Raw genomic sequence first — 27,569 nt, 5'->3', positions numbered from 1 at the left:
GCCTAAGGCTCAAGTCAGAGTCTTTAAAAATAAGCCCTAATCGTCACACTGTTCAACCACCTCCAGCGTCAATCACTGCTTGCTTATCTTACTGAAGATCCAAGGAGAGCCTAAGAGCAGAAAAGCAGCAGCAGCAGACATCGCCCTAGGAGACCCCACTGACCCTCATCATCTGGTCCCAATCGCCCTCCTCTTATACAGTAAGCACCAAGTGTGCAGCCATACAGACAGCAGCTCTCTGCGGCTAGCCACACCTCCTCTAACACAGTGAAGTAACCCACAAATGGCTTCCAATAGAAACACGGGTTCAGAAAGCTTTTTAATTTAACGGATGCCATCTGGTGCCTTTCTCATCTTCTCCTCTCTCCTATAATCACAAAAATCTATTATCATCTCCATGCTGTGTGAAATTTGACATGCAGAATGAGACTAAACTTTCTGAATGGACAGATCACATTTCTTAATGTTAAAATAGTTTTTCACTTCAGTATTTTATAAATTCTCTGTAAATACTTTATTTCTTGAAACAATATTCTAAAATTTTAAATGTTTGTACTAACCTCCAAAATGTTAACATACTATTTATTACCTTCTTCATACATATCTTTGTATCACTAGTCACTTATTCATGGTATATAACAGACTCACAATATATTCTTTCCTTTCCGTTAATTTATTCACCTTACATCCCGATCACATCCCCCACAGCACATGGTATTATCACTGAATAAATAGTATATACAATAGAACAACCACAATAATTCAAAAGCACTGTTCAAATAATTCTGCCTCATTAGTCATCACCATTTTAATATAAACTAGATTTATAATAAAACCATTTACTTAGTACCAGCTGGAATGTAGAGGTCTCTTTTATGACGAGAGAGGCGAATCTCTCTCGTCATAAACTTCTTATGCAAGGATATGACTTGCGATTGGAGAACAAGCCATGATCCCTAAGTTATGACTAAAGACTCAATAACATGGCTCTCATAGAGTCGTGTGGTTCTGGTAGCAACATGATAGGTCGTGAACTCAACTCCGGCCTACAGCTAATTATACAATCTATAAAATGGGAAAACTAAGCGTAATGTACTACAGTGGGACTGACTTTATTTCATGGTGGTTATTTTACAGGCAGTAACCAGGGTGTTTTAAAGATTGGGGAAAATACTGGTATTTCAAAAAACACATTTATCAGTAATAAAGTATACACTATGTTTTTACATTAAATTAATTTGCTAGCAATAGTTCTATTTGTGCATGTGCGTGCACTACTGTGAATTAAACCTAGAGATTCAGTCATGCAAGGCAAGCACTCTGCCACGGAGATTATCTCCAGCCCTTAATAAAGGCATTAACCTTGAACTGTCAATACACGTGCATATGGTTACATTAAACACGGAACTACTACATAGCAGGGTCAGAAACACCTTAGCTGAAGCTTGTTCAGTAAACGTCACGCAGACATAAGGTAAGGGATGTCCTGCAACAAACCCACTCAGACCAGTCCAAAGTATTAGGCCACAAGTGACAAGAGTGAGTGAGACTAAGGAATATTAATTGTATAAGCACAACAGCGAAATGGAATATATGATTCATAATAGGATCCCATAGATAAAAGAGCAAAGCAAATTAGCTTTAAAAACATCAACAAGTAGAGACATTTTTCTCCTCTTGTGCATGTGTCTTTATGTGAGAGAAAAGGGGAAGAGATATATGTGTTCTAAGACAAAATTTTGTCTTAAGTATGAGTGTGTGTGTGTGTCTGTGTGTGTGTGTGTGAGAGAGAGAGAAAGAGAGAAAGTATGTATACATGTGTATGAGTGTATGTGTGCGAGTGTGCATGTGCACGAGTATGTGTGTATGTGTGTGTGTGCATGTGCACGAGTGTGTATGTGTGTGAGTGTATGTATGTATGTGAGAGAGTGTGTGCATGTGCACGAGTGTATATGTGTGTGTGAGAGTGTATGTATGTGTGTGTGAGAGAGAGTATGTGCATGTGCACATGTATGTATGTAAGAGAGGTTGTCACTCTGTTGTGAGGGGGAGAGGACAAGAAAGTGAAGAGGGAGGGTGGAGAGAGCCAGGAGGAGGACAGGTTCTCACTGTGGCCCAAGCCATGGCCGTGGGTTCTAACAAGACTGCTGAGCCTCCTGAGCAGCTGGGGTATAGGAATGTACAGCTACACTCAGTTTTAGAAGAGAAATTTTAGTACAAACTCCCCAGGATATGTGTGAATCACTACAAACGTATGCCTAGCGTCAGGCTCCCGGGCCTTTCGACTCATCACTCTGATAAAGGCCCCGGAGAGCAGTACAGTGAGGACTGGGGAACTGTTGAATTTCAAGTGTCACCAACGTTTCTCATAGAACATCCTATTTCCACAGTTATCAGTATGTATTATGGCTTTGGAAATAATTTATTAAATAATCAATTCCTACTAGTTATATCATTACTTCTATAAGCCAGGTTGTAGAAATTACTGAGTTCCACATTCATATCATGAGCTACAAGGTACCTGGATGACAGGCTCTCCCCAATGAAGACTTCATTGAGCGCTCTCACCGGCAGAAGCTGAGGTCCTGAAGCCTCGGATCCTGCAGTAGAAGGTGAGAGAGCTGAGAGATTTCCTTGAATTTCATAAAAAGTTCATAAAACTCCAGCGCTTTAAAACCACTATATTCTTTACTATAACTAACACAAATACCTTGAATTGCTCGGGAGAGAAAACCTAAGTCACCCAGCCTATAGCAACAAATCAAACTTCTCCAAAATACACTTTAATTCTTCTCAAAGTACTGCGACGTTTTACCTGGAAAGCATTAGAGAAGGAGCAGACTAAGCACCTGAAAGGAAGCATACCTCCCATTTAGTTCACAATCACCTGCATGGCTCATGCTGGCGACCCACCAAGAAAGATCCGGGAATGTCAGAAGCTACACCCACAAAGTCTCGCTAACATGACTGCGAACCTGAACTGAGCAGGGACAACTACAGACACTCCAAGGTGAATGAGGAAAAGCCCACAAAGCCACAACCCTCCACAGAGAACTATAGGCCTCCAGGGTGCTAAGAGCAAAGGACTCAGCCAGGGACGAGCACAGAGCTGGCTATCCAACGCCAAGGAAGCTGCCAAAAATCACATGCCAGTAGCATGCAGACTGAGCAGGTCATATCAGGCATTCGCACTGATATACATATACACATATATGCACATAACAACCACTGATGAAAAATGAAGCCATGAATTTGAAAGGTAACAAGGAAGGGGGAGAAGTGAGGGTGTGGAGAAAGGAAAGGAAAACTGTTCTAATCCTCCAACAGAAAAAAATTTAAGGAAAGAAAAGAAAGGGGAGGGGAGAAGGAAGGAAGGAAGGAAGGAAGGAAGGAAGGAAGGAAGGAAGGAAGGAAGGAAAGAAGGAAGGAAGGTAGGTAGGTAGGTAGGTAGGTAAATAGCAGTGGTTTTTTAATTGGAAAAACCTCAAAAATATTTTTAGAAATGTCAACATTAGACACCTTCCTTTGAGATCTGTAAAGATCCCATCTTAACCTACACCATTAAGTAATATTCTCCATCGCTGCAATAGAAAACCCTGCAAGCACTTTCAATATCAGGGAAATTATGATCTTGTCACCTTTAAAGAGGTCCCTGTACTTTTTGTCCTTTATCATTTTTCAACTGGAAATGCCAGCCCCATCCCCTACCCCCATGTCACCAGCAGGACTGGAGTCAAGTGTCTCCCATAGGGTAAGCATAATAGCAAAAGCTTACTTGTCCCTTCCTTACACACTTGCCCTGAGTCAACACTTCCTGAGTCCATCCCAGTCATGGTGGGCAGCCTCCAGGCTCTAGTCACCCTGCCACCCAGTATTCACTCTCCCACTACGTCACAGCAGAAGAGGGTTATATGGCTTGGCCGCAACACAGATGCTGATCCTGCACCTACCTAACCTGAGCCTAGGTTACAAAAGACATTGCACTTCTATCTCGCTATGTGTGAGTCTGCCCTCCCCTCAGCTCACTCACTGCGGGGTAAGCCTTCCGATACCACAGGAGAAACAGCAAGTGACTTCTCAGTGCCATTCTGCTTGACAGCCCAAGTCCCGGAATACGGGACCACAGCACCGCACCTGCCCAGGAGCCATACTCAGAAGATTCTGTGTTAAACTAAATTTCATTTGCATTCAAGGCTATAATTCACTTTAACCTTTAACACTATCCCAATTTGCTTTGAGACATCTCATATCAGACAGTTTGACAAATGTACAACAGTAAAAGTGTATTGTTTATTTTCCTTAAACAAATCATTAATGGGATTTTTAAAATCTTCATCCCCATGGATTCTCCACAAATGTTCAACAGCACATACTCAACAAATATTATTAGCAAATGAACCCTTGCCATCCAGGTAGTTTCTTTTATATGGACCCCATTCCATAGCATGTGGGCTTTTTAGGAGTTTGTTCTGTTTTGAACACAGGGTGCGTGGTCTGAACAGGTATGGCCCCCACTGACTCATGAGTTTGAATGGTTGGCCCACTGGGAGTGGTACTATAAGTATCTGTGGCCTTGTTGGAGGAAGTGCATCACTGTGGGGGCCGGCTTTGAGGTCTCCTATGTTCAAGGTGTGCCCAGTGGACACACAGTCTCCTTCTGCTGCCTTTGGATCAAGATGTAGAGCCCTCAGCTCCTTGTGCAGCACCAAGTCTGCCTCCATTCTGCCATGTTTCCCGCCACGATGATAACGGACTAACTGAACTGTAAGACAGGTGTTCCAACGGTGTAACAAGTGTTGGGGACTGTCCGGGCAGTCAGCTGTCTCTGTCATTTCTGTACTTTTAGTAGCTGTGTCTTTGTGCTTCCTGCATACTCAGGTAATATTTAATTCCCTCTCAGATCTCTGATGGGGGTTGAAGACAGTTATAGTCTCATAATTAAACCTAAATGGTTTAGCATTAAAGATATTCTAGATTTGAAAAGTTGGCTTTAGGATGGGAATACAAGTTAAAATAGAAAATGATTTAAGTACAGAACTGTAAACTCATTGAGATAAAATAGATAAGTACCTCATCTAAGTTACAAAATAAAGACTGGACTTTTAAAGTTAATTCATAATAATTTTCTTAATTGTTTCAGAGTAGCCCCTACTATGCATTCTTGTTACTATAATAAAAGAGTTCCTAACTGGACAAAGAGGGGAATGTGGTGGGTTAGCCTAACACTGCTTGTATTCTCACACTTATTTTGGGTCCCAAGTCAGGTTCCCCAGAGACAGGAGAGTCCACATGTAGATGCTGAGTGACCCTGCCCCCAAATAATTTCTGATTAATAAATAAAGATGCCAACAGCCAATAACTGGGCAGAAGAGACAGAGGTGGGGTTTAGGTTTCACAGGTTTGGGGTGGAAGAAGTGGGTTAGGAGTGAAAACGTGGCCCTGTGAGCTGTCCGACTGGAGTTAAGAGCAGCCCAGATGAAACATAATAACTACTAAGTAATAATTGGAATAGGAATCAATAGGAAAGGAGAGTCTAACAGCATGGAGGGTAGGTATCTGCCCATCTCCTGTGCTGCTTAAGGCTTATTAAAATATAAAGGCTGGGTGTTTTTTTATTGGGAATTCAATGACCAAGGCTGGGTAGAAAACCCAGGCCAGAACTTAATTTCCATAGCATGGAAATTAATTAATTGCTTTCCTTTATAAGAGTGGCTCTGGTTGTGATTGTCTTCTTGGCAATAGTAACCCTAACTAAGACAGACACAGGGTCTCTCTTTTATACAGCTCTGGCATTCCTGGGAATCACTTTGTAGAAGATCTTAAACTCAAACTCAAAGAGATCCGACTGCCTCTGCCTCCCAAGTGTTTGAAAATAATAATTACTAAGAAATATAATTAAAACTTAAAAAGAAAACAAATCTGCATATCTTCCCCTTTATTTTTTTTTCCCCGGAACTGGGGACCGAACCCAGGGCCTTGCGCTCGCTAGGCAAGCGCTCTACCACTGAGCTAAATCCCCAACCCCGCTACCTTCCCCTTTAAAGGTGAACTGGTAATAAAAATAAATCCTTTTTTAAAACATGTAACAAGAATAACCTAGGCAAGGACGGGTTACACTAGATGCGGCAAAAATGTCAGTAGCTTAAAGTTGCACCATTGAAGTTCAAAGATGTAAAGGGCTTTCTTTTAGTCTCCTTCTAAACTGAAAAGCTCATTTATCAAATAGAATCTCAAGCCTCTTTCTGTATTTAAAACTCAAATGAAAGTTTTCTAGGCAGTATTTCCTGCTAACATAAAGAGAATGTAAGGTAGACATCAAACAACACCTTGAAATGGCTCTCAGGATCCTTGGAAACTCACCTACTAAAGCTAAGTCCTATCCAAAACCCCTCTAAAGCAGCCCCTTGGACAGTCCCCTCCGTGCTGTTAAATGTAGCCATGACGGTAGTGACTGTAGTGATGGCAGTGACTGATGCTGCTGCTGACACACAGTGCTGACTCCACATCCTTCACACCAGAGCAGCACCAGCCGTCCCAGCCCTCTCTGGAAATCCTGCTCACTCTACTTATGCACATTCTGTTTAGAAATTTACTGGCCCTAAACTCTGAGACATTTTCTTATATTTTTACTTTCCATTCCCAGTTGGACCATCAGTCAGAAGTTCATCTGGATCCTGAGCCTGACTAAGTGTGAATAGTTCATTTCTAGTACGATCCCTGTACAGCTTTTCACATCTCTGTGAAGATGTAACTATTGATGGAAAGCGACAGTTCGCTATCTTTTGAAGATACATATGTTTTTCATGGTGTGGCGTGCTTGCAAGTGTGTAAGAATCTCTGATGCAGGTGAGCAGGTGTGTGTGCAGGTGCAAGTGCACATGTATGTGTGTGTGTTTATATATACATATATATAAACATGTAAGCTTTACAGTTACGGAAAGCAATAAAAAAATGACAAAAGAAAACTTAATAAATTAGAGCAAAGTTTCAACCCTCTCAGAAAACGTTGCAAGTTCCCATATGCCAGGATTCTCCTTAATCTACTTCAAACAGAAACCTCAAAGACGGGATGCAAAATTTTCCACCAAGAAAAGTTCTATTCGACATCTACAGTAAATACACTTAAATCACAGAGAGCAAGAGAGAAGTACACAGAACAGCAGACGCACACACTGATGAGAGCTCCTGCAGACCAGTTCATCCCGTTTCTACTGCTTCCCTGTGGACTTTAAAGGTCTTTCCCTAAGTGTCCAGCCGGGGACTGATAATCCATCCCTAAGCAACCAGTTCTCAAACCTGTCCTACAGACAGTTCCTCTTAAAACATGTTCTACTTTTTAGATTATAGGAACAACAACAACAATAACCACAACAAAATTAAGCCAGCAAAAAGTATCTTCTTAAGAGTTATGAGTGGCACTAAAAGCAAATTAAATGTAAATCAGTGCTTCAAAACTTAGAAATCAAGCAGTGCCCACTGCACGCTGACCACCTACTTTCATCGTCCACTCTTTCGATGTTAAAGGCTCGGCTGTGCTGATTCAAGCTCAGCTGCTGTTCGTGGAGGTCCACGGGACTGGGGTTGATGCCGGTCCCTTCCAGATATAACCTGATCCGCTGCCTCCATAACCACCTGAAAGTGAAGAAAAGTTACAGTTAAATCAAACACCCTGAGGGAAGGATTAGACACTATGATGGTCTCAGCAAACGGAAAGATGTATATGAGAAGCTAATTAATGGTTCTACATCCTTAATACCAGCACTAGAGAGGCAGAGGCTGCCAGAAGTCTGTGAGTTTGAAGCCGGCCTAGTCTACATAGCTAGTTCCAGGACAGCCAGACCTACATAGTGAGACCCTGCCAAAGAACAAAAGGAGCTACTTATTCCACGGAGAGTTACAGCACAAGCCTAAAGCCCACGGGTCCCTGCTGAAGACGTGTGTGGATATCGACATCTCTTTCCAGTTGTTGGTAATGTCTAATAAGCTTATATAAAAACTACAAGGTAATCTGAATTAACTCTTAATGGTAACGATTAAAGCATAAGAGCCAGACATAAGCATGTGTTTGCTCAGCAGAATCTATTAGAGAAGGCAAACAGTACCCCGTTACGGTGAAGGTATGAGATCAAAGTCCCCCAAAATTTCAAAATGGTGTGTGTTTTTAAGAATTAAAAAAAGAGTTTAAGAAGCTGCTTAAACTCTTCACAGTGAAGACAAAGACACTCGGCCTGGCTTGATTAAACACACAATCCTCCAGTCATTACTACATCAAAGTACAGATATGAAACTGACCCTTCAATTTTACCAAGCAGTTTTACTATCTCTCCTAAACGCTAACAACATGTGTGTGTGAGCACTAAGACTAAGGAAAAGTGGGGTAAGGTCACTCTCGCTGAAGGACTACAATCTTCATTTGCAATTATAGGTCAAGTAACATTTGTCACCCTCTCTCTACTTTGTTTTAACTGGAAAACGAAGGTAAGGAGAGGCCTGTGACTGCCCCTGGAACTTTTACAGCTGCGTTTGTTAACTATGAAGTGCCCCATTTCCTGCCTGTCCGATCTTTGAACAATGTCAGCAGCGCACATTAATTTATTAAAGACTCAAATGCGAAGAATAAGAATGTCCTACCTGAACTCACCACGAGAGAACTTCTGTAAGGCTTCGGGGAAGGAATGTGTGTATCGCACAGGCAGACATAAGTGACCTTCAGACCTGGGACGTTCAGGCAGCACAATGGGCAGAGGAGAGGGGCATGGGAGAAAAGAGTCAGGCATCACTAAACTCCAGACTTCAGAGTCCAGTTCTTCTGCATTTCAACCCTACAGTTCATTTCTGCCATGAACTGTCTGTTCTTTCAGTAACAACAATAAAAGACTCCACAACCAGCCTTCATACGTCAGAATTACACCAATCTTTCCACACTGTGATGAAACTAAAAATAACAAAACTCTGCTGCCAATCACCCTGTCAGCTCCCCCAGTGGTAGAGTGGGGTCCTCTAGATCACTTAGCTGTTAACGTCAGGTAAGTCACGTCAGCATTGCTTCCTTATTTGTCAAAGTGTGAGAAGCCAGTGAAGAATCAAACTGTGAGATGTGTGAAATCCAACCCAGAGCCCTCTGGAGCACATAGTGTATCCGTCAACAAAAGACTTGAGAAAGCCAATCCCTACGGGACCTTCCCCTTGGAAAAAGAGTGGAAAGATCAACTTCAAGAAACTCAGGTTACTGCAGAAGACAAATTAAAATGAATACTTCAAAAGGTGGAGACAGCCCTGCAGTTCAGAGTATGTAACCACTCTTAGGTCAGTTCCCGCACCCACGCACGACGGTTCATAACCATCTGTAATTCTCATTCCATGGGACCTGATACCCGTTTCTGATTAGGATGGCCGTCAATTCACATGAATCTATCCCACACAGACACACAGTCACATATACATAATTGAAAGTAAATAAAACCTATAAATCAAAGTTATTGAAAATTACAAATGGTAAGATTCCTTTTAAGTTGCTACAGTGACAAGATGCGACTCCTAGTGCTACCCAGAAAACTTCACTATCGTCGTCAATCCTGTGGTGCTCTAGTCAGGAAGGAACGGCTGAGAGCAGTCTGAATAATAAATTAATAAATTATAAAATGTAAATCAATGAGTAGAGAAAGTTTTATCAAGAACAGTTAATAAATTTCTCCATCTACAGGAATTAATAACAGAATAAGACCTCATTTTTAAAATTTTGTTGTCAAAGTATCTCAGGCTGCTTACAACTCCAGGTGCTAAGATCACAAGCCTGGATCATTTAACATTTCTATAGCCCCTAATACTGTACACAGTGTTTACTACAGAAACGGTAACACAGTCCCCTTAGGTCAAGCTCCAGTGTAAACTACTGTCTACAGAAGCTTACCCTCTCTCATGAGGTCATACGCCCAGATGTCAGCTTGGGCTCTGGGTATCGGAAGCCTGATGAGATCTACTTCCAAGAATGCTTACGGCTGACAAGCTAATGCCAGCTACAAGCAGATCTGTGTTTCTCTGATGTGAGCCTTTCCTCACAGGGTACTTACTACAGTGATCTCAGTATCATGGTAAGTGACCAGCTAATGAGCAATCCACACAGAAGCTACAATGTGGGCTTAGAATTTTCAGTGTCTCACCAAGTTCACTGGCCTCCCTGGACAGCTCAGAGAGAAAGTGGAGAGCAGGAACAAAGCCACAGAGGGTGGGACTATTAGGATGCTAAGGGAGGCATTCAATGCTACGTGGCATTCAAAGTCTAATCATTTACCAAGCTCAGTAGTCTGAGCAGAAGACAGAAGAGACCCACTGAAAGATATTTTTAATTCAGATACACCCATGGGAGCCATCCTAAAGTGGACGTTCTGCCACAGATGAAGGCCTTAAATGCCAGCAGCCCTCGGTGACCTCTTTGACCTCATGACAACGTATAAATATAGCTTTCCTTTTTCTCTATTTTCTCTTTCAAACAATAAATCTTAGAAGTTCTTGGTTTTGTCATCTTGCCTCCATGGGCAGATCTAAGGCTTCACAGTTCAAAATCTGACAGGTTAATGACTTAAAGCCACTTTTTTTAAAAGAAAATATAACTCAACCATAAAATTACTTAACAGCCTCTTATCTTAATGCTATTAAAAACAGGCTATTAAGAATTTCTAAAACCCACACACATCAACACTAAAGTCGAAGGTTAATTACTAAACTAATGATCTCACGTACTCATAGAACATTAATGTAGCTAGGTTGAAGTCCTAGGTCTACTCCCTAAGATCTTTTAATTACATTCATTGTTTGAAAGTTTCCTGAATACTATGTGTAAAACTATGTGAATGTTAGTGAAATTAAGATACAAGGTCCTATACCCAAAGACTTAACAGTGTAAGAGAGCAGGAAGCTGCTGGCTGAGTGCTGTCTGTGTAGGGAAGCAGCCAAGGCAGCCGCAGTAGGGCGCAGCAGAACATTTCATGCTCTATCTGGAGGGAACAGCCATGGGTAGGCTTGGCAGAAGAGGAAAAGCGTGAAAACCATGCGGGCCCTCTGGAGAACTCGCTCACTCACTCCTTCGCAGCCCCCGCAGCCTCCTATGTCAACAAAGTGTCCCTGAGTGAGTCAACCACCACGGTGTGAACAGATGCTCCCGTAGTCAGTAGTCACAGTTCACACCGAGCCGAATCTTGAGAGATTCTGGGCGAACTCTAAATCCACACATGCATTTTTTCCCAACTGAAGAATATCTAGCTCCTGGGGATGTATGAGGGCAGATGAGACTGGAAGAACAGATGGCCGAGCGCGTGCTAACTAAGACGTGCGCAGTGCGTCCTCAGGGTCAGAGGGGAGCTGGAAAGATTTTAATTAAGGAGCAACTATAATTAGACTTGCACTTTATAAAAAGACCGTGAGTTACATCACAGCTTGTGTGTACAAGGTCCCCCACAGGCTTCTACGTCTGAACACTTGTTCACTGAAATATTTTCAACAACAGCAGTGTTTGGTGGCAGTGACCAAGCGTGATGCAACCACTCTACTGGGCTTGGAGCAGGAGGGGTGCATAGCCCCAGCTCTAACTCAAAAGCACCGGAGCGCTGATGGCTTCTGGGGAAAGCAGGAACCGTTTTCAATCAGTGTGTGGCTCCTGGTAGGCCAACCACACCGCAATGGAAAGGCCCACACTCAAGCATATGGACAGCACAGATTGAATTAAATACGTTATTAAAAAAAAAAAGATGAGCAGTTGTGAGAGGATAGGGTGGGGAAGTAGAGGTAGATCTGGGAAGAGCTAAGGCAAATATGGTAAAATCCACAGTATAAAATTCTCAAGGAATTAATTTAAAATATTTTGAGAGGTAGAATCAATGGATGGTTCCTAGAATGTATTACCCTTGTGATGAAGGACTAAGGAGGAGGCAGAAGAGGGAAGCAGTGACCGCCTGTTCACAGCCGCTTGAACATCTAATGAAAAGCCAGTTTGCTAGAACAACAAACAGAAAAGAGGGATTAGGGCTGGAGAGATGGCTCAGCAGTTAAGAGCCCCGACTGCTCTTCCAGAGGTCCTGAGTTCAATTCCCAGCAACCACATGGTGGCTCACAACCATCTGTAAAGAGGTCCGATGCCCTCTTCTGGTGTATCTGAAGACAGATATAGTGTACTTATATATAATAAATGAATAAATCTTAAAAAAAAAAAAAAAAGAAAAGAAAAGAAAAGAGGGATTAGGGCAGAAAATAGTCAGGAACCAGGAAATAATGAGTCTTGTGACTCAGTGAAGGTGACCACCTATGGACCAGTTTCCTGCGATGAAGGATCTATATGCTAAAATAAAACCATCCAAGGGAAGGCAGGCCGAGGCGGCCATGCTCACAGTGGAGAATCAGACTTCCTCGGGTGGGATGGGTCTATAAGGCTTTGAGGTGGTATGAAATGACAGTGACTGCAGTGGGCACACTAGGGAGGAGGATAGAAGCAGAGGAAGCTCTAGACAATGAAGGGCAAAATGACCTCAACCATAATCTGTGAAAACAGCACTACAGACCAAGGACCAAAACTGAGCTCCTTTAAAAGAAATAGACACAAAGAAGAAATCACAGAGGAAGGAAGAACCTTTAAATGCCAGAGAATAAGGAAGAGCTACGCTTAAACCCCCACCCTCTCAACAATGCTTGTCTCATATATATATATAATATATATATTATAGAATATATATACATACACACAAACATATATATGTGTGTGTGTGTGTATATATACTGTATATATATATATATATATATATATATATGCAGTGAAAACATTAAGACATGAACTCAGCAGTGTGTTCTGGACATGATATGGCAGGCTCTGCTCATACATACATATATACATACATATATACATAAACGTATATATGTAACTTATTTAATTGAATTTGTGCTGTCCATATGTTTGTGAGTATGGGGCTCTCCACTGCACTGTCCCCAGAAACTACAGTGTGCACTCGGCTCAGGATGTCACTGGTCTCCTTAACAGTATCAGTGAACTGGCTGAGGATAAATGCAGAAAAGTCTCAGAGGTTTAGACATGAGAGGTGAGGACACAGCTATGTTGAGACTCATGGGAAGGTAAAGGGACAGTAACCAAGATGCAGATGGCAAGGAAGCACAAAGCCATCCTGAAAAGATGTGGTCCTGAGAGAGCCCGCAGCCCGGGAGGGACCACAGAGGAAAGGAAGTGACAAGAGATCCCATCTCCACTTCCTCTGTGAGCATGGGGAGGGCTGACTCAAGCGAGACGGGATGCAGCAGCACCCCCTGAGCAGTGCGGGGAGAATGGAGAGAAGAGAGGGTGAGAAGGCTGTGGGCAAGGTCAGATCCCAAGCAAGAGACTCTGAGCAGTTAGGACTCTGGAGCTCGAAATGCAAGCGAGCCCAAGTTCTAAGGTGTTTTTTCCTGAATTATTTCTTTCAAACATGATACAGAAATAGAAAGGAAGACCAGATAATACAGAGCTGAGGAGAAAGATAATGATTGAGAAATATTTAAGGAGCCATCAAAGAGGAAAATAAAATGAAGAAAATAGAGGAGACCTGAGTGCTGAACACTAAAGGGCAGGTCTACGGGATGAGGGGACAAGACTGCCAGTGAGGTCAGTGTGTGTGCTCCCAGAAAGGAGATTGGGGAGGTGAGAAACGCCCGACAAATTGTATACTTTCCAGTTATAGTCATGGCTCTAAGAGGCTGGGATAAAGAAAAGAGTGAATGTCAGTAACTCTGGGAAAGAAACAAGTCTGCAGACAATGAGAGCAGCACAGAGCTGCCCAGGCCTGGCCGCTGTAACCCCGTGTGAGTGAGGGAGGGTGCGCATCAGTCGGTCCAGGGGCTCGGCAATCACCTGGTCAGCTATCTGTGTTTTTACGAGATGGTTTAGAACGTGTTCTGATGGTCATGGTGGCCAGGAACCAAAATGCCTGCACTTAAACATCATGCACTATGGTAAATCCTTGAAGCAACGCAGCCCATGTCATGAGTCCCAGAGGAAATACAAAATAGCTTTGAAAGTTTAAGATCCATAAAAACAGCCAACACACAACACAGGGCAGAAATGTCTGCATGTAGAACATTTAAAAAGTTAACCCTGAACCCCCAGTGAACGTGATTGTTGGGGGGAGGGCGGCAATGGGGGGAGGGTGGGGAGGGGAACACCCATAAAGAAGGGGAGGGGGAGGGATTAGGGGGATATTTGCCTGAAAACCAGGAAAGGGAATAACATTCGAAATGTAAATAAGAAATACTCAAGTTAATAAAAAAAAAAAAGTTAACCCTATAAAATGACTTATTACAAAATAAATATGTCCTCGCTTACCGTTCCGGATCAGTGTTGACCCCAATGACAGGTTTAAGTCTGTCCAGAACTTTACTGGCGGCCAGAAGCATCGTGCCATCACCTAGCACAGGGTGCAAGACACAACCAGACTTGTCTTATAAAGCAGTTGTAGCACCATTTTGAAAACCAGTAGTCTTCTTTTCAACCCATATACTGTCCCAGGGAATTGCATCAACTTCCCCACCACCTATGCCTGCTGTGCTGAGCCTGCTGTGCTGTGCTGTGCTGAGCCTGCTGTGCTGTGCTGTGCTGTGCTGTGCTGTGCTGTGCTGTGCTGTGCTGTGCTGTGCTGTGCTGTGCTGTGCTGAGCCTGCTGTGCTATGCTGTGCTGAGCCTGCTGTGCTGTGCTGTGCTGTGCTGTGCTGTGCTGTGCTGAGCCTGCTGTGCTGTGCTGTGCTGTGCTGTGCTATGCTGTGCTGTGCTGTGCTGTGCTGTGCTGAGCCTGCTATGCTGTGCTGAGCCTGCTGTGCTGTGCTGAGCCTGCTGTGCTGTGCTGTGCTGTGCTGTGCTGTGCTGTGCTGTGCTGTGCTGTGCTGTGCTGTGCTGTGCTGTGCTGTGCTGAGCCTGTTTTACAGCACTGAGCCTGCTGAGCCTGTTACACGGATTTAGGATCTCAACAGTGCTGAGATAGGTAGAAAGTGTTTACATTAGAATGCTGTCCTACAGGCTGTCCTGCACCTTAGGGCAGCTAGCAGAATTTCTCACCTCAACAACTTATCAAATGACAGTAATGTCACCCAACTGGATATCATTGTCCAGGATTGGGTTCTAATCCCAAACATGTCCTTCCCCGACTTATTAAACCAGTTCAAAGATTTATGATATTTTAGTAAAAACATACCAACCATGTCCAATTTAATATGTTCTTTCCAATAACTTCTTTCAATTTCAAGCTGGAAAAATGGTCACTAATGATTGCAAAACTCAAGAAAAAGTACATTTTGGTATGATGGGCCCAAATAATGATAACTTCAATAAATTTTCACCGTTGGCTCTTTATTAAGGCTGCCATAATGAAATCAAATTACACTCACAAATCATCTTTCGAATTTACAGGTGAGATCTTCAAATTAATACTAAAGAAAATGGAGAACCTCACAACATCAAGAATTATACATAACATTAATAAAAAAATGTAACAACAAACAAAACAACAACAACAGCAACAGAAAACCTGTCTCACAGGACTTGAAGAAGCCAAAGCAGCTGTCTCCAGGAACCTGGAAACGCCCACTGAGAAGCCCGGGCCCAGCACCCTGACTCTAGGAAGCAGTTACCTCCTGCGGCTATGACAGCATCTGCCCATCGAACAGTCTCTTCGTCGTACTCTCTCCGCTTTACCAGGCGCACCTCGATCCCTTCATCCCTAGGACAAGAAGTTGCACAGTTTCCTCTGGTGACATATCTAAGTCACAGGCATTTTCTAAGAGGCAAAGTATTACCAAAATCATCGCCATCATCATCATCTCTACTGTAGAAACAAATCTAGGTGTGGTTTGTGAAGTGAGCATATACAGCCAATTAACTATGACAAGTCAGGAAGCAAATTAATAAACGTTGACAACCAAATGTCCATGGGGCTTAAAACCACTGACAGTAATACCGAGATCAGAACTGCACTTTCCTCTGTTTCTGATGCTGAGATTTAACATAAAAGTGTCTTTATATTCACTACATAAAATTTACATACTCATTTAAAAAAACTATTACTTGAAGTTCAACAAATATTCATTGAGTGGCAGACACTCGGAGTATTTGATGGTTGGCATGTTCATGGGGTCCTCTTTTACAGTCACTTAAACGGATGCAAGTCCAAGTGCAGAGCCTACAGTGGTCACGTTTACACCCCAGGAACACTTTTGTGAGCACTCGTATCTGTGACTCACACAGTGGGAGCCCACTGAGTACTGCGCAACCCAGGAAAACGAGCTTCCCTAGGAGACAGTTACCGAAAATATTTGACTTCTAAGAGTAAGAGAAAAATGTCCTTAGGAAAATGATAAAGTCTGGTCTTTTAATCTCAACTTAATCTTCTGGAAATGTGCCATGTTTTACCAACAGTCTAAGAATTAGCTGCTAGTACAAACAGGATCAGAACTCCTGAATGTAAAACCCCTGTAAGACCACCACCCGGACTTACCGTAAGCTATCAATGATGTGTTCGACATTTTTGGTGTGGATATGATGTCGCTCAAGTAGCCCACTGTAGCTCGAGCCTTTCAATGCAAGCTATCAAAGAACAGAAATGATAATTACATGAAAGCATGACATATAGTACAACGTCATCTAAAAGTCCTACACAAAAAAATTCAAGGCCCATGTTAGTAACTGTCTATGAAACTACAAGTTAAAGTTCTACTAAAGACCAGACTTGAGAAAAATCCTAACTTTAGAACCAAATACAGATCAGGTCTCGTGAATTATGCAGTCAAAGCTTCCAAAAGGCACACTCTACATGGCTTCTTAAATGCCTTTACCAGGATCCACTGGCTATCTGTGGGCCAAAGACAAGTTATCACTGTCATAGGCAGTGAGCTGACCTTTGGCCCACTTGGATTTGCTGTCTTGAGTTCACATTTACGAACCCAGTTTGTATTTTGCCCTGCGTCATCTAGCAATGAGCCGGGCATGTCTTTGAGAAGGATACCATCCAGATACAGAAATATATCCTTCACCTATTGTTCTTCCTACTCGGTTCAAAGAGTTGTGTGCCTTCTTACCATTAATACTCTAAAGAGAAGTGATCTGAACAGTAAAATGTGAAGTATGTGTCCAGTATAAAATCTAAATAGTATCACTACTTAGTTACAGGGTAGACTGACTTCTAGAAAGTAATTTAGTATGTATTTTACTTTGCGGAATGGCTGAATCACAGTCTCACTTACAGCCTCAAACTTACATTTCCCTCAGCCTCCCAAGTATTTCTAATACCAGCCTGTGCCACCATGTCTGGCTTGTGCTTTACTTTGTAAAAAAAAAAAAAAAAAAAAAAAAGAAAGAAAGAAAGAAAAGAAAAGAAAAGAAAGAACACTTATTTATTTTTGACAACTGTATTTTGCTTTTCCAAGATTACACTAATGTAGAAGGCATTTTAAGAAATAAAATGTCTTATTTCTTAGGAAAGATTAACTGCGGCTGGAGAGATGGCTCAGCAGTTAAGAGCACCGACTGTTCTTCCCGAGGTCCTGAGTTCAAATCCCAGCAACCACATGGTGGCTCACAACCATCTGTAATGAGATCTGATGCTCTCTTCTGGTGTGTCTGAAGACAGCTACAGTGTACTCATATATAATAAGTAAATAAAATATTAAAAAAAAATTTAAAAAAAAAAGGAAAGATTAACTGCCAATACTGTCATGCCTTCCTTCCCAGAATTTTTTTTACTAATGTAGCACTAAGAATTGTTTAAAGTATTTTTTTCTTCTACATTTAAGAGAACTGTACAAACCTTAAAAGAGTGAAGACAACATTTGGCTGTCATGAAGAGTAACAGATGAATACTTAGACCAGACGGCCATCCAAGCTGAACTGTCGCCATTAGAATCATGACATCCAGCCCAAATGGGCAGTGAGCGCAGCGGGAACCAGAAACCCTCCACTGATCTCAGCCACATGAACACAAGCGTTGGCTCCTGAGCAAGGACAAGCACCTTTAGGTCTGTGTCCTCAGCACTCCGGCATAAAACCACATCAACCACCTCGCGAGGAGGACGAGCCGAAAGGCCCTCCTTCTCTACCCTCCTCCATGACTCCCTGATCCACAACTAAAAAGAAGCCTGTATACAGAAGCTCAGGATTCTAAAGAGTTGGGACTCAGAACAAGTGCCCACAGGCCCTTTTCACTGTGTCCAGTACCAAGTCTTAATTTTCTTCTCTAAGGACCTCTCACCTACAGCTTAAGCCAAGGCTAGAGTCACACCTGAGACCACCTCCTTCCTTATCCCCGATCCAATTACCAAATCTAGGTGCCATCAAGGCACACCTGTACGCTCATCTTGACCGCAGTGCGTGCACTGCACAGGCCTCTGCTCAGCTCCGTCAGTTCCTGGCCCTCCAGATCTCTCCACACAGACCCCCTCACTGAAGACCCTGGAAACTCCCTGCACTCTTTTAACTCTCCCTGCTGCATCAGAACCCTGGCTCTCCTCAGCCCTGCAGTGTAATGACAGCCCGACCAGGAACAAAGCTGAGGCCCTGAGGGTGCTACCACTCACACACACAAAGCCAGTTACTCCATCCCAAAGTCTGTTCCTTCCCTCCACTGAATTTGCTACACGGAAAATTATTTTTTAAATGTATTTTTTAAAAACCTGCTCTGCTCATGTCCCCTTACTAGAATATAATTAATACAACAGTGATCTTCTCTTGTTCTGTGTACCCTCAGGATCTGATTACGGAGTAAGAATTTGTTGAGTGAATTCTTTCATTCATTCATTCGTTCATTCATTCATTTGTTCATTCACAGTTTGGCTTTGGGGAAGGGAGACTGCTAGGGACCCACCTCTCAGAAAAGCAACAACAGTGCATAAACAGACTCCAAGGACAACCTGAGTGACATGTGGCCTGGGAAGCTGGCCATCACTACCTGGTCAGGCCTGAGCAGAGGCCACGAAGTGGAGGGAATATATTATTTTGTTACAGTAACACCCCATAACTTTAGGAGCAAACACCTTACAAAGATAGAAAATAAGACTGTAAAAATGTAATGTGTGCAAATATTTGAATACCCGACTACTGTTTATTTAAATATTAGTTAAGCTCATTATACTTATTAAATGGAAACTACAAATAGTCCAGAATGATGACAAGTATTTTAAAGGGACCATAAGTTTTCCAGAATACTGTCATCAAATTTATCATTTCTCACTTGCGAGAAGTAAAACTTTAGGGTTTCTGGCCTCCAGACTTCAATAATCTGTCCAAATATCGGCTCTTTTGTTCTAATTTTTGGTTTGGATCGAATGAATATGCACTCTGGAACAAAAGACATAAACAGGCTAAGAAACTTCCGTTCTTACTTCCTGGTTCTCAGCAGGTTGCAGGAAATTAAGATAAAGATTAGCCGAGGTGCAGCAAAGTCTTTATCTCAAATTTCTCCCAGCGAAAAGACTCTCTTAGCATCAGCGTTCTCCCAGAGAATGCAACTGCCTCTAGTATTTTCTTTAACATACTAGCTGGTGGAGGAGCTGAGGGAGGAGCTGGTGCAGCTGGAGTAGCTGATGTAGCTGGAGGAGCTGGTGGAGGAGCTGATTTCACTAACAAGGACTAGCCACAGAAAGCAGTTAAGTGGCGAAACATTTCAGGAAACGCTTTAGAAACACCAACTAGAATATCCTGAACCACCATGCAAGCGACACTCACACTAGGGTAGAACACAAACTGGTAGGCAGAACAGACAGCTATAGCCCTGGAAATAATGTGGTCTCGAACACCTAAAAACTCACCTCAAGCAGATTAAATAAATAAGTATGAATTCTTATAAAAATGGTTGACAATTTAAAAGTTCAGGAAATTTAGAATTCATTCTCAACTTTGTAATGTCCCATATTACATATTCAAAAACATATTCATTTATAGTATTTTTCAAGAATGCCTGCCGTATTTCCATTAAAGAAATAATTAGAATGATTCAAGTTGGAAAAAGTAAAAGAATCTAAAAGAACATTTACAGACAGAGTATCTCATTGTAAAAACCACCAAAGCCCAACGCCCCTCTCTCACTGCCTCGGTGTTAACGTGCACAGCAGGGTCAGAGAGAATGAAAACTGAGGGCAGATTTGCCACATTTTAGAGGTTTTAAATATGCAATTTTCTAAATGGTCTTCAGCATTCTTACTTCTTAACTTGCCTTAAATTAAACTCATTACAATTACAGATTTTTAAAACTTGCTTTTCCAGTCAGTCAAGTGTTACTACGTTGAACTCTTTAATTTCCATGAAAAGGTCAATAAAGAGCCTCCTTACTGCACATGAAATACACAGCTGTGTAAGATACTGAACGTTTGCTATGTAAACTTACTAGGTATGGTTCAAGCATCCTTTTACACGCTTAACGAGGTGGCTTGCTGTTACTCAGAACTGCCTGGGGAGTGTGTATGTGTGTGTGTTGGGGGGCAGAGGGGCTTTCAGCAGCTACAAAATCAACTGCTTGCCTCTCACCCGCAGCACCACCAGACTTGTCTGGCTAAAACGCACTGAGCCTGGATCATTTCTCCTCTCCTCTACCTTACAGGCATCATTCACTTCCCTTGGCCAGTGCTGGTTTTGTTCGCCCCGTGTGTCCTCCCGGTGTGTGAGTACGATCAAGGCTCCATCTCTGGCTTCTGAGCAGAGCTCACTTCTTTACTCTGAGGTATCTCTAACCCAGGACTTGGCTTCCAGAGTATGAACTAGTAACAGAAATCTGTCCTGGCAGCTCAAAAGTCGTTTGATGCAGACTCTAGTTTTCAAATGTCTCACCCTAAAATATCTAAACACCTACATGGCCGCGCTCTTCTGTGTGCTGAGTTACGTGCCTGTTGATATGATAAGAGTCCGTTTCTTTAGATGATTGAGTAGACCCAGCTGTCACCCAAGTCTCTCCCATTCAGTCTCCACAGCTTACCTATTGCTCCACCTAAGCTTCTTCCAAACTGTGTCGAGTTCTACACGGCCAGCCGAATGGCCGTCTTCAGCTCTGGACCACACCAGCTCTTTCAGAGCTGAACGTAAAAGCTTGCCTCTGGATTTCCTAAACTTAACTCCTTAAAAGTCTGATCAATTCTCATCCCAACCTAATCAAGACCAGAAATGTTATCTTTGCTCTATTCCCCAAATGCTCAAAATCAAAACCTTATCCACCCCACTAACCCTATTCCTACGAAGGCAGACCAGCCAATGACTGGACTCTACTGCCAAAAAGTCCGGAGAGCATTAGCAGAGAATGCAAACTCTTAGAATTACAGTTAATATCCATCTATCTTGTCCAGCCTACCTGACAGCAATAGATGCACGGCCAAGCACTGACCATGCCCCTGCGGTTCATTATACATGGTCAGATAGAACATTTCAGTTAAAAGAAAATAAAATATACCCTATTTAACTAGATTAAACTGTCTCCTGTAGCATTTTATTCCCGTTAGTACAAAATCTCAAAGTCTTGGTGTATTAGCTATAAGATGAACTCCATCCCTGGTTCACGCATCCAAATCCTTCCGTCCTTCAGTATTTAGTAACATCCCAAAAATAAAGGGTTATAATTTCACTCTATAATACTGGCAAAAGTATTAAATCTTGTGAAGTGTTGGTGATAACTTTCAGATTAGGGGACACATTCAATGCATATGAGAATTGCCCTTAATAGTAATGAAAACTGGTACTAGCAAAATGGCTGGACAAGTGAAGACACTTGAACAAGTAAAGACAGCAATCACTCAAGCCTGGTCCCCTGAGCTCCATTCCTGGAACACAGGACAAGGTGGAGGGGGAAAACCAACTCTATCAAGTTGTCCTCTGACCTCCACCTATGTGCCACGACATGTATACCCACATGCAATATGCATGCAGGCACATACACAATAATAATCACATTTTTAAATAAATTTTAAATTTTAAGTAAAATAAAACTGCAAACCACATACAATTATTCCAAAAGAGAAATTCTACATAGAAAGTACTACATAGTAAATTCATTTATATCAATATAGGTAACTTTAAAAGAAAAATAGTAAGAAATGTGAATTTGTAGTAAATACTAGGCACATGTTCTAAAGCCTACATCATTACTCTAACTTTTTAAAGATGCATAAAATTTAATAAAATCTATTTGTGGAGAATCATATCAATATTAAACCATCTGCATGGTAATCATATACATACAGACATGTATACATACAGACATGTATACATGCATACATATATGTGTGTATGCATACATGCATGCAAGCAGGGACACAGACAGATCATTTGGGAACACACTTGCTACATGAACATGAGGACCTGATTCAATGCCAAGCACCAGAGTCAAAAGTTGAGCATGCTGGCCCTCACTTAGAATCCCAGAGCTGGGGAGCAGAGACTGGAGGATCCCTGGGTTTACCAACATCCATTAGCGCCCGCCAAACCAATGAAAGACCTCCTCTGGGAAGGAGCTAGGAAATGTTTCTGGGATTAATCCCCAACATCATCTTCCGGCCCGACTCTTCATGTGTGTGGGACACACATCCATTTAAACAGTCTAAAACAAATACAGAAAAGCTGTATCTGCCAAGTCTAGGTAATTAAATCCTGCTACTGTGAGTCTTTTCTACAGGCTTGAAGTATTTCATAACTGGAGATCCAAACACATCACTAAAACTTTTATGTAAGGGTTGTAATATAAATAAGGGTCTTTCCCTCCTTTAATTCTACCCTTCCCAAGTATCCTCTTCCTTTTCTGGGTGCTCGTGGACCGCTTTATCTACAGAGCTAAAATACCGTGTAATACAGGTACTATTCTTTGGTCCCTGGTTCGGTCAGGCTGGTGGGATGGCTCAGAGGGTGAAGACACCCTACTCGGCCTGATGACTTGAGGTTGATACCCTGGCCCCATAGGATGAAAGGAGAGACCCACCTCTTCCAGGCGTCCTCACCTGTGCTAGACCACTAACTAAATAAAAACACTAAATATGCACTAAATAAAAACAAATGAGCAAACACGTTAGGTCAAGTTAAATCTTTCTGGATGCCGATAGTACTGTATAATTATACCCAATGAGTTTTTATTTAGACAATGGCTTCACTTTGATTTACTGGATATGTGCCACTGATGCAGTGGGGGTAGCTGATACCCTGAGAAGTCGGTTCTCTTCTCCCACTGTGTGCCTTGGATACTCCACTCCTGCCCTCAGTCTTGCTTTCCGCCCTGGGCCACCTGGGAAGGCCTGGCAGGTGTTTCTAACGTGGACCTTTAAGTGACAGTCTCTATTACAGACACGCTTCATGAAAGAGGCAGCGCTTCAGAACCATAGCTGCTTCAAAGCAACCGAGTTAAAGGAAAACAAACACCCATTCCCGGTGGCTGGGGATGTAGCTTAGTGCCAGACCACTCCACACATGCACAAGGCCCTGGGTTTGATGTCAGCAACGTAAAAATGGACTAATTACATGTCGCAAGCGTTAACTCCAAGTTTTTAGTTCATTTATTGGTGATCTTAGAAAAGCAACCTGCTTTGGAATGACCAAAACCAACACCACTTCAAATATAAAACTTTCAGCTGGGTGACCCATCCTTGCTTGAATGCAAATCTATTGTTGCAAAAATAGGTCAAATTTCCTACATGATCCATATCTAATGGTTCATCATAAAAAATAAATAACTCCTCTAAGGCATGAAATAACTGTCACGGTGGCTGGTATTTAAAATTATATACTTCTGTTACATATCAGTAAAAGTGAAATTAAGCCAACTTAAACTTTTCTGGTCACTTAAACATGCATCAATAAACAAAAGACTTGAATCTACACAGAACTTATTTCCCACACTTCAGATCACAGGAAGAGTGATCAGGGTTTAGAAAGTAAAGCCTCTGACACTTGCATGGCTGGCCACACGGTTGCACGTAACACTCCCCCAGGCAACACTGCTAATGTGAAGACTGGAAAAAACAAACAAACAAAAAAAAAAAAAACAGGGCATTTCAGCTACAGTGACACTCAATCTTCCTCTTCTTGAAAGCTCAGAGACAATCTTATTTCAGTTTAAAAGAAAATGTAACAGGCAGGCAAGCTGCAAATCCTGGCAGCTGCTCAGAGGAGGAGGATGGAGAAGAAAAGAAGAAACTGTACTGTTTGCTTGTCAATTTTTTCTTCTGAATGCAAATATTTGTGGAATGGGGTATACGCTTCTGTTTTCCAAATTATGTTAAACAGAACTTAAAATCTCTTCTGACAAATTGACACCAAAATCAACATTTGTTTAATTTGCTTCTCAAGCATTTTAGCTTGAAACTCCTTTAAAGAGCCCATGTTGGTGGTCACTGCCTTACCAGATAACACGGAATACCGACAGATGGTAATAAGGCCCGGTGTGAAAAAGCTGGCACCAGCCTCGGGAAGAAGAGGACCAACATCAGAATCGTTTCCCATGACCTCAGCACTGAGAGGTAGGGAGGAAGATGAGCCAGATGGAACACTGCCCCTCAGTAGGAAATAATCACAGACGGGCACTTTTCACCGTGTCCTCATCACATTTAACATGACCCTGGTAGGCAGAGGCAAGAATCGAGGACTTCTGAAGGGTTATGCCTGAACCTTCCCCTCAAAGGATGAACAAGAACTAGAAGACAGAAAACAGCATTAAATGTGGGTCTCTGTAATTTTAGGCACGTGGTTCCGAGAAGCAAAGTGTAGGAATTCTCGACACTGCATCACAAGCGTGAGAGGGAAGGTTCAGGAATCTGCACTTCAGTACATTCTTGGGGTTGAAGGGAGCCTCTGGGTGCTGACAGGCAGAGGAGCCAAGCGTCCAGATGTTCACCCCGAGATAGATCACGCTGGTGCCTGAGGCTGAAAGATGTGCTAGCAACGGGGTTCGCTTAGGAGGCCCTGGCAGCACACCAGGTCACGTTCTTTAATTTGGTAACTACTTACACAGCTGACTGCATACATGCAGAGAAGAGTTATCTGCCTGGTACTACAGCCTAAGCCACATTGTTTGTGCGTGTGTGTGTGTGTGTGTGTGTGTGTGTGTGTGTGTGTGTGTGTGTGTAACAAGAGGAACAAAAACAAGGCGTAAGAACCAGCTACCGAGTCAGTAAACAGAAACAGTTTAATCCAAAAGAAGTGTCATTAAGTGAACTTACTTTACCCTATTGTATCTAAAAAAGAAAGCCATTAAAGATGGTTCCTCTGATCTCCCAGGGACTAAACCACCAACCAAATCGTACACATGGAGGGACCCATGGCTCCAGCCGAATTTGTAGCAGAGGATGGCTTCCTTGTCTGGCATCAATAGGAGAAGCCCTTGGTCTTGTGAAGGTTTATTTCCCCAGGCTAGGGGAATGCCAGGGTGTTGAGGTGGGAGTGGGTGGGTGGGAGTGGGAGCATCCTTATGGGGGTGGGGGATAACATTTGAAATGTAAATACATAAAAATCTCCAATAAAAAAATGATAAAAAAGATTTAAAAAAAAAAGAAAGAAAGTTCACCAACTAAAAAAGAAGGAAAGATGGGTCCTCTGAGATTACAACAAAATGAGAAAAAAAGGAAGTGAAAACTGCCTGTTTCTTACGTGATTTGTACAACTAAGTATTTTAAATAAAGCCTTTTCTTGGGCTAACGAAGTGTGTTTTGGCAAGAACGCCCTAGCCGAATCCGTTTTGTTTCATCTGATGTGTGACTGCCAAGGAGTCTGGTTAGGAGCTCTGCCTCCAGCGTTACCACTCACAGTCTGTGAGAGTAGTTTATGCCTTTGCAAGATCACAGGACCTGGAAGCAAAACCCTTAACTAAAAGTCTTCCACTCCCAAGACAAGTCACTAACCACTCATAGGAAGGAAGGCAAGAGTCTGAAATAATGCAATACTACCAGGGAAATTAATAGAAAAGTCAAAATTTGCCCCAGGCTGTAGGATATAATTCTATTCTTCTACTGGCTCTATCCATTAAAAAGATACTTCATGTAACTCCCTTAACAAAGTCAGAAAACCAGAGGCTTCCTGAGAGCAAACTACAGGAGCCCTCTAGGCAAGCATCTATTAATCTATTGTTTGCATTCTAACAAGCACCTCCAAATAGAGAACTATTCAACAAGTTAACAAAACAGAATGAGATGCTTTCATGCAAATCATGTTACCATGGCTTATGGAAACAGTAGCCAGAGTAGCAGTGGCATGACGCAAGCACTTGGGCATTTTCTTTTACAACCAATTCATGTACCTGAGTAAGTTTGACCCCAACAGTATAGTAAACAACATAAAATTCTTTCCGATCCTACCTTTAGAGTGGTAGAGCTTCACACAGCCTGGTATCCCTGAGCTGTTCTTATCTGGGGTACATCTAATGCACTCTCACTGCAAATACTGTCCTTGACATCAATGCAAAACCAACCGCTATCGGTAAGTTAGGAAAACAATAAAATCGCAGTCTCTTGGTGATCACAAAACTGCTGTTGAGCCCAACAGCTCTACTTCAAAGCTGGCCTGTTCTAACTGCATCATCACCCAGTGACGACAGACAAACATTAAGAGGCTTTCTCTACTCCGAGGGAGTTCGAGCTTTTAAAGATGATCGGTAGATCATCTCTACTTTTAAGAAGTTTTATTATCGGCCATCTCGTTCAGAAATACAAGAGTTAATCTCAATTCAGATGTCACCCGGTTTCCAGAATCCTTGAAATAATTTCAAAATGCCAGTTCCAGAATGGACCTTGGAAGCTATTTAGCCCAACCCATGAGGAGCTAGGTGAATGAACTTTTGAAAGCTAACATTACAGTTACAAAAGTTTTGTTTCACTCATGAGGGACAGAGAAGTTAAAAACCGCAAAGTATGTCAGTCACACCGAACCAGGGAGAACCTTGAACTCCTGGTGTTCAAATCCCACTCTCAGTGTGGTAGACTTGAGAGTCCCGGTTCACTTCTGTTGAGTGTTTTTTTTTCCCACTTGAGTGTACTATTTTTAAATCCACAGACGCTTAGATAAAATTGTGTGAGACTAAGCATACAAGACATGATATTTCACAATTTCTAAAAGGTGAACCTTGCAAAGTCGGGCATATAACCAAAGGGACACGCCTCTTTTTCCAAAATAGAAACAAAGTACTTTCATCTAGCCCACAATTCCCCCACCTCATTGCCTTCATTTCACTCAACTTCACACACTACCCCAGTCAAACGGCCGATACTCTATTTTACTGCAAATGTTTTTTTAGAAATACTTTCAAACACTTGGGGAAGAGAAAATTCGCACTGATTTCTACGCCCCTCATCAATTTGCCAAACAATAATGACAAGACTCAGTAGCTAAGCAAAGATTTACAATTTGTTTCTCCTGTCTCTAAAATAAAAGTGTGACGGTAACAGACATCATTCTTGTACATAACTGAATAATGGTTATGTACAATTGATTCTAAAGCCTTCAGGTGTCTGAAGTCAACAATTAAACGCATAATGGAGGTTTTTCTAGATAAATTGCTAACAACTCATTTCCTGAAAGTTACTGGGTAGCACAAAGTCTT

At 42.2% G+C, this 27,569-nt stretch overlaps 1 protein-coding gene across 8 annotated transcripts in view; it reads right to left on the bottom strand.

Annotated features, from left to right (window-relative positions):
* Positions 1-27,569, bottom strand: part of Nadk2 (NAD kinase 2, mitochondrial) — a 42,136-nt gene that overhangs the window by 13,010 nt on the left and 1,557 nt on the right. For 5 of the 8 annotated variants that reach the window (NM_001044252.2, XM_006232014.4, XM_006232015.4 and 2 more), the window contains 6 exons: positions 16,518-16,606; positions 15,655-15,743; positions 14,357-14,438; positions 8,632-8,715; positions 7,496-7,632; positions 2,522-2,600 (listed from right to left, as the gene is read on the bottom strand). In NM_001044252.2, coding sequence (NP_001037717.1) covers positions 2,522-2,600; positions 7,496-7,632; positions 8,632-8,715; positions 14,357-14,438; positions 15,655-15,743; positions 16,518-16,606 — 560 coding nt within the window. Of the gene's footprint in view, positions 1-2,521; positions 2,601-7,495; positions 7,633-8,631; positions 8,716-14,356; positions 14,439-15,654; positions 15,744-16,517; positions 16,607-17,825; positions 18,010-26,328; positions 26,920-27,569 lie in introns of those variants that run through there. The other 3 variants (XM_006232016.5, XM_063282249.1, XM_039102741.2) reach the window with 2 other exon arrangements.

This window comes from Rattus norvegicus, chromosome 2, assembly GCF_036323735.1.
Source record: "Rattus norvegicus strain BN/NHsdMcwi chromosome 2, GRCr8, whole genome shotgun sequence".
Taxonomy (NCBI): domain Eukaryota; kingdom Metazoa; phylum Chordata; class Mammalia; order Rodentia; family Muridae; genus Rattus; species Rattus norvegicus.
This window is presented reverse-complemented; position numbering and strand designations above follow the sequence as displayed.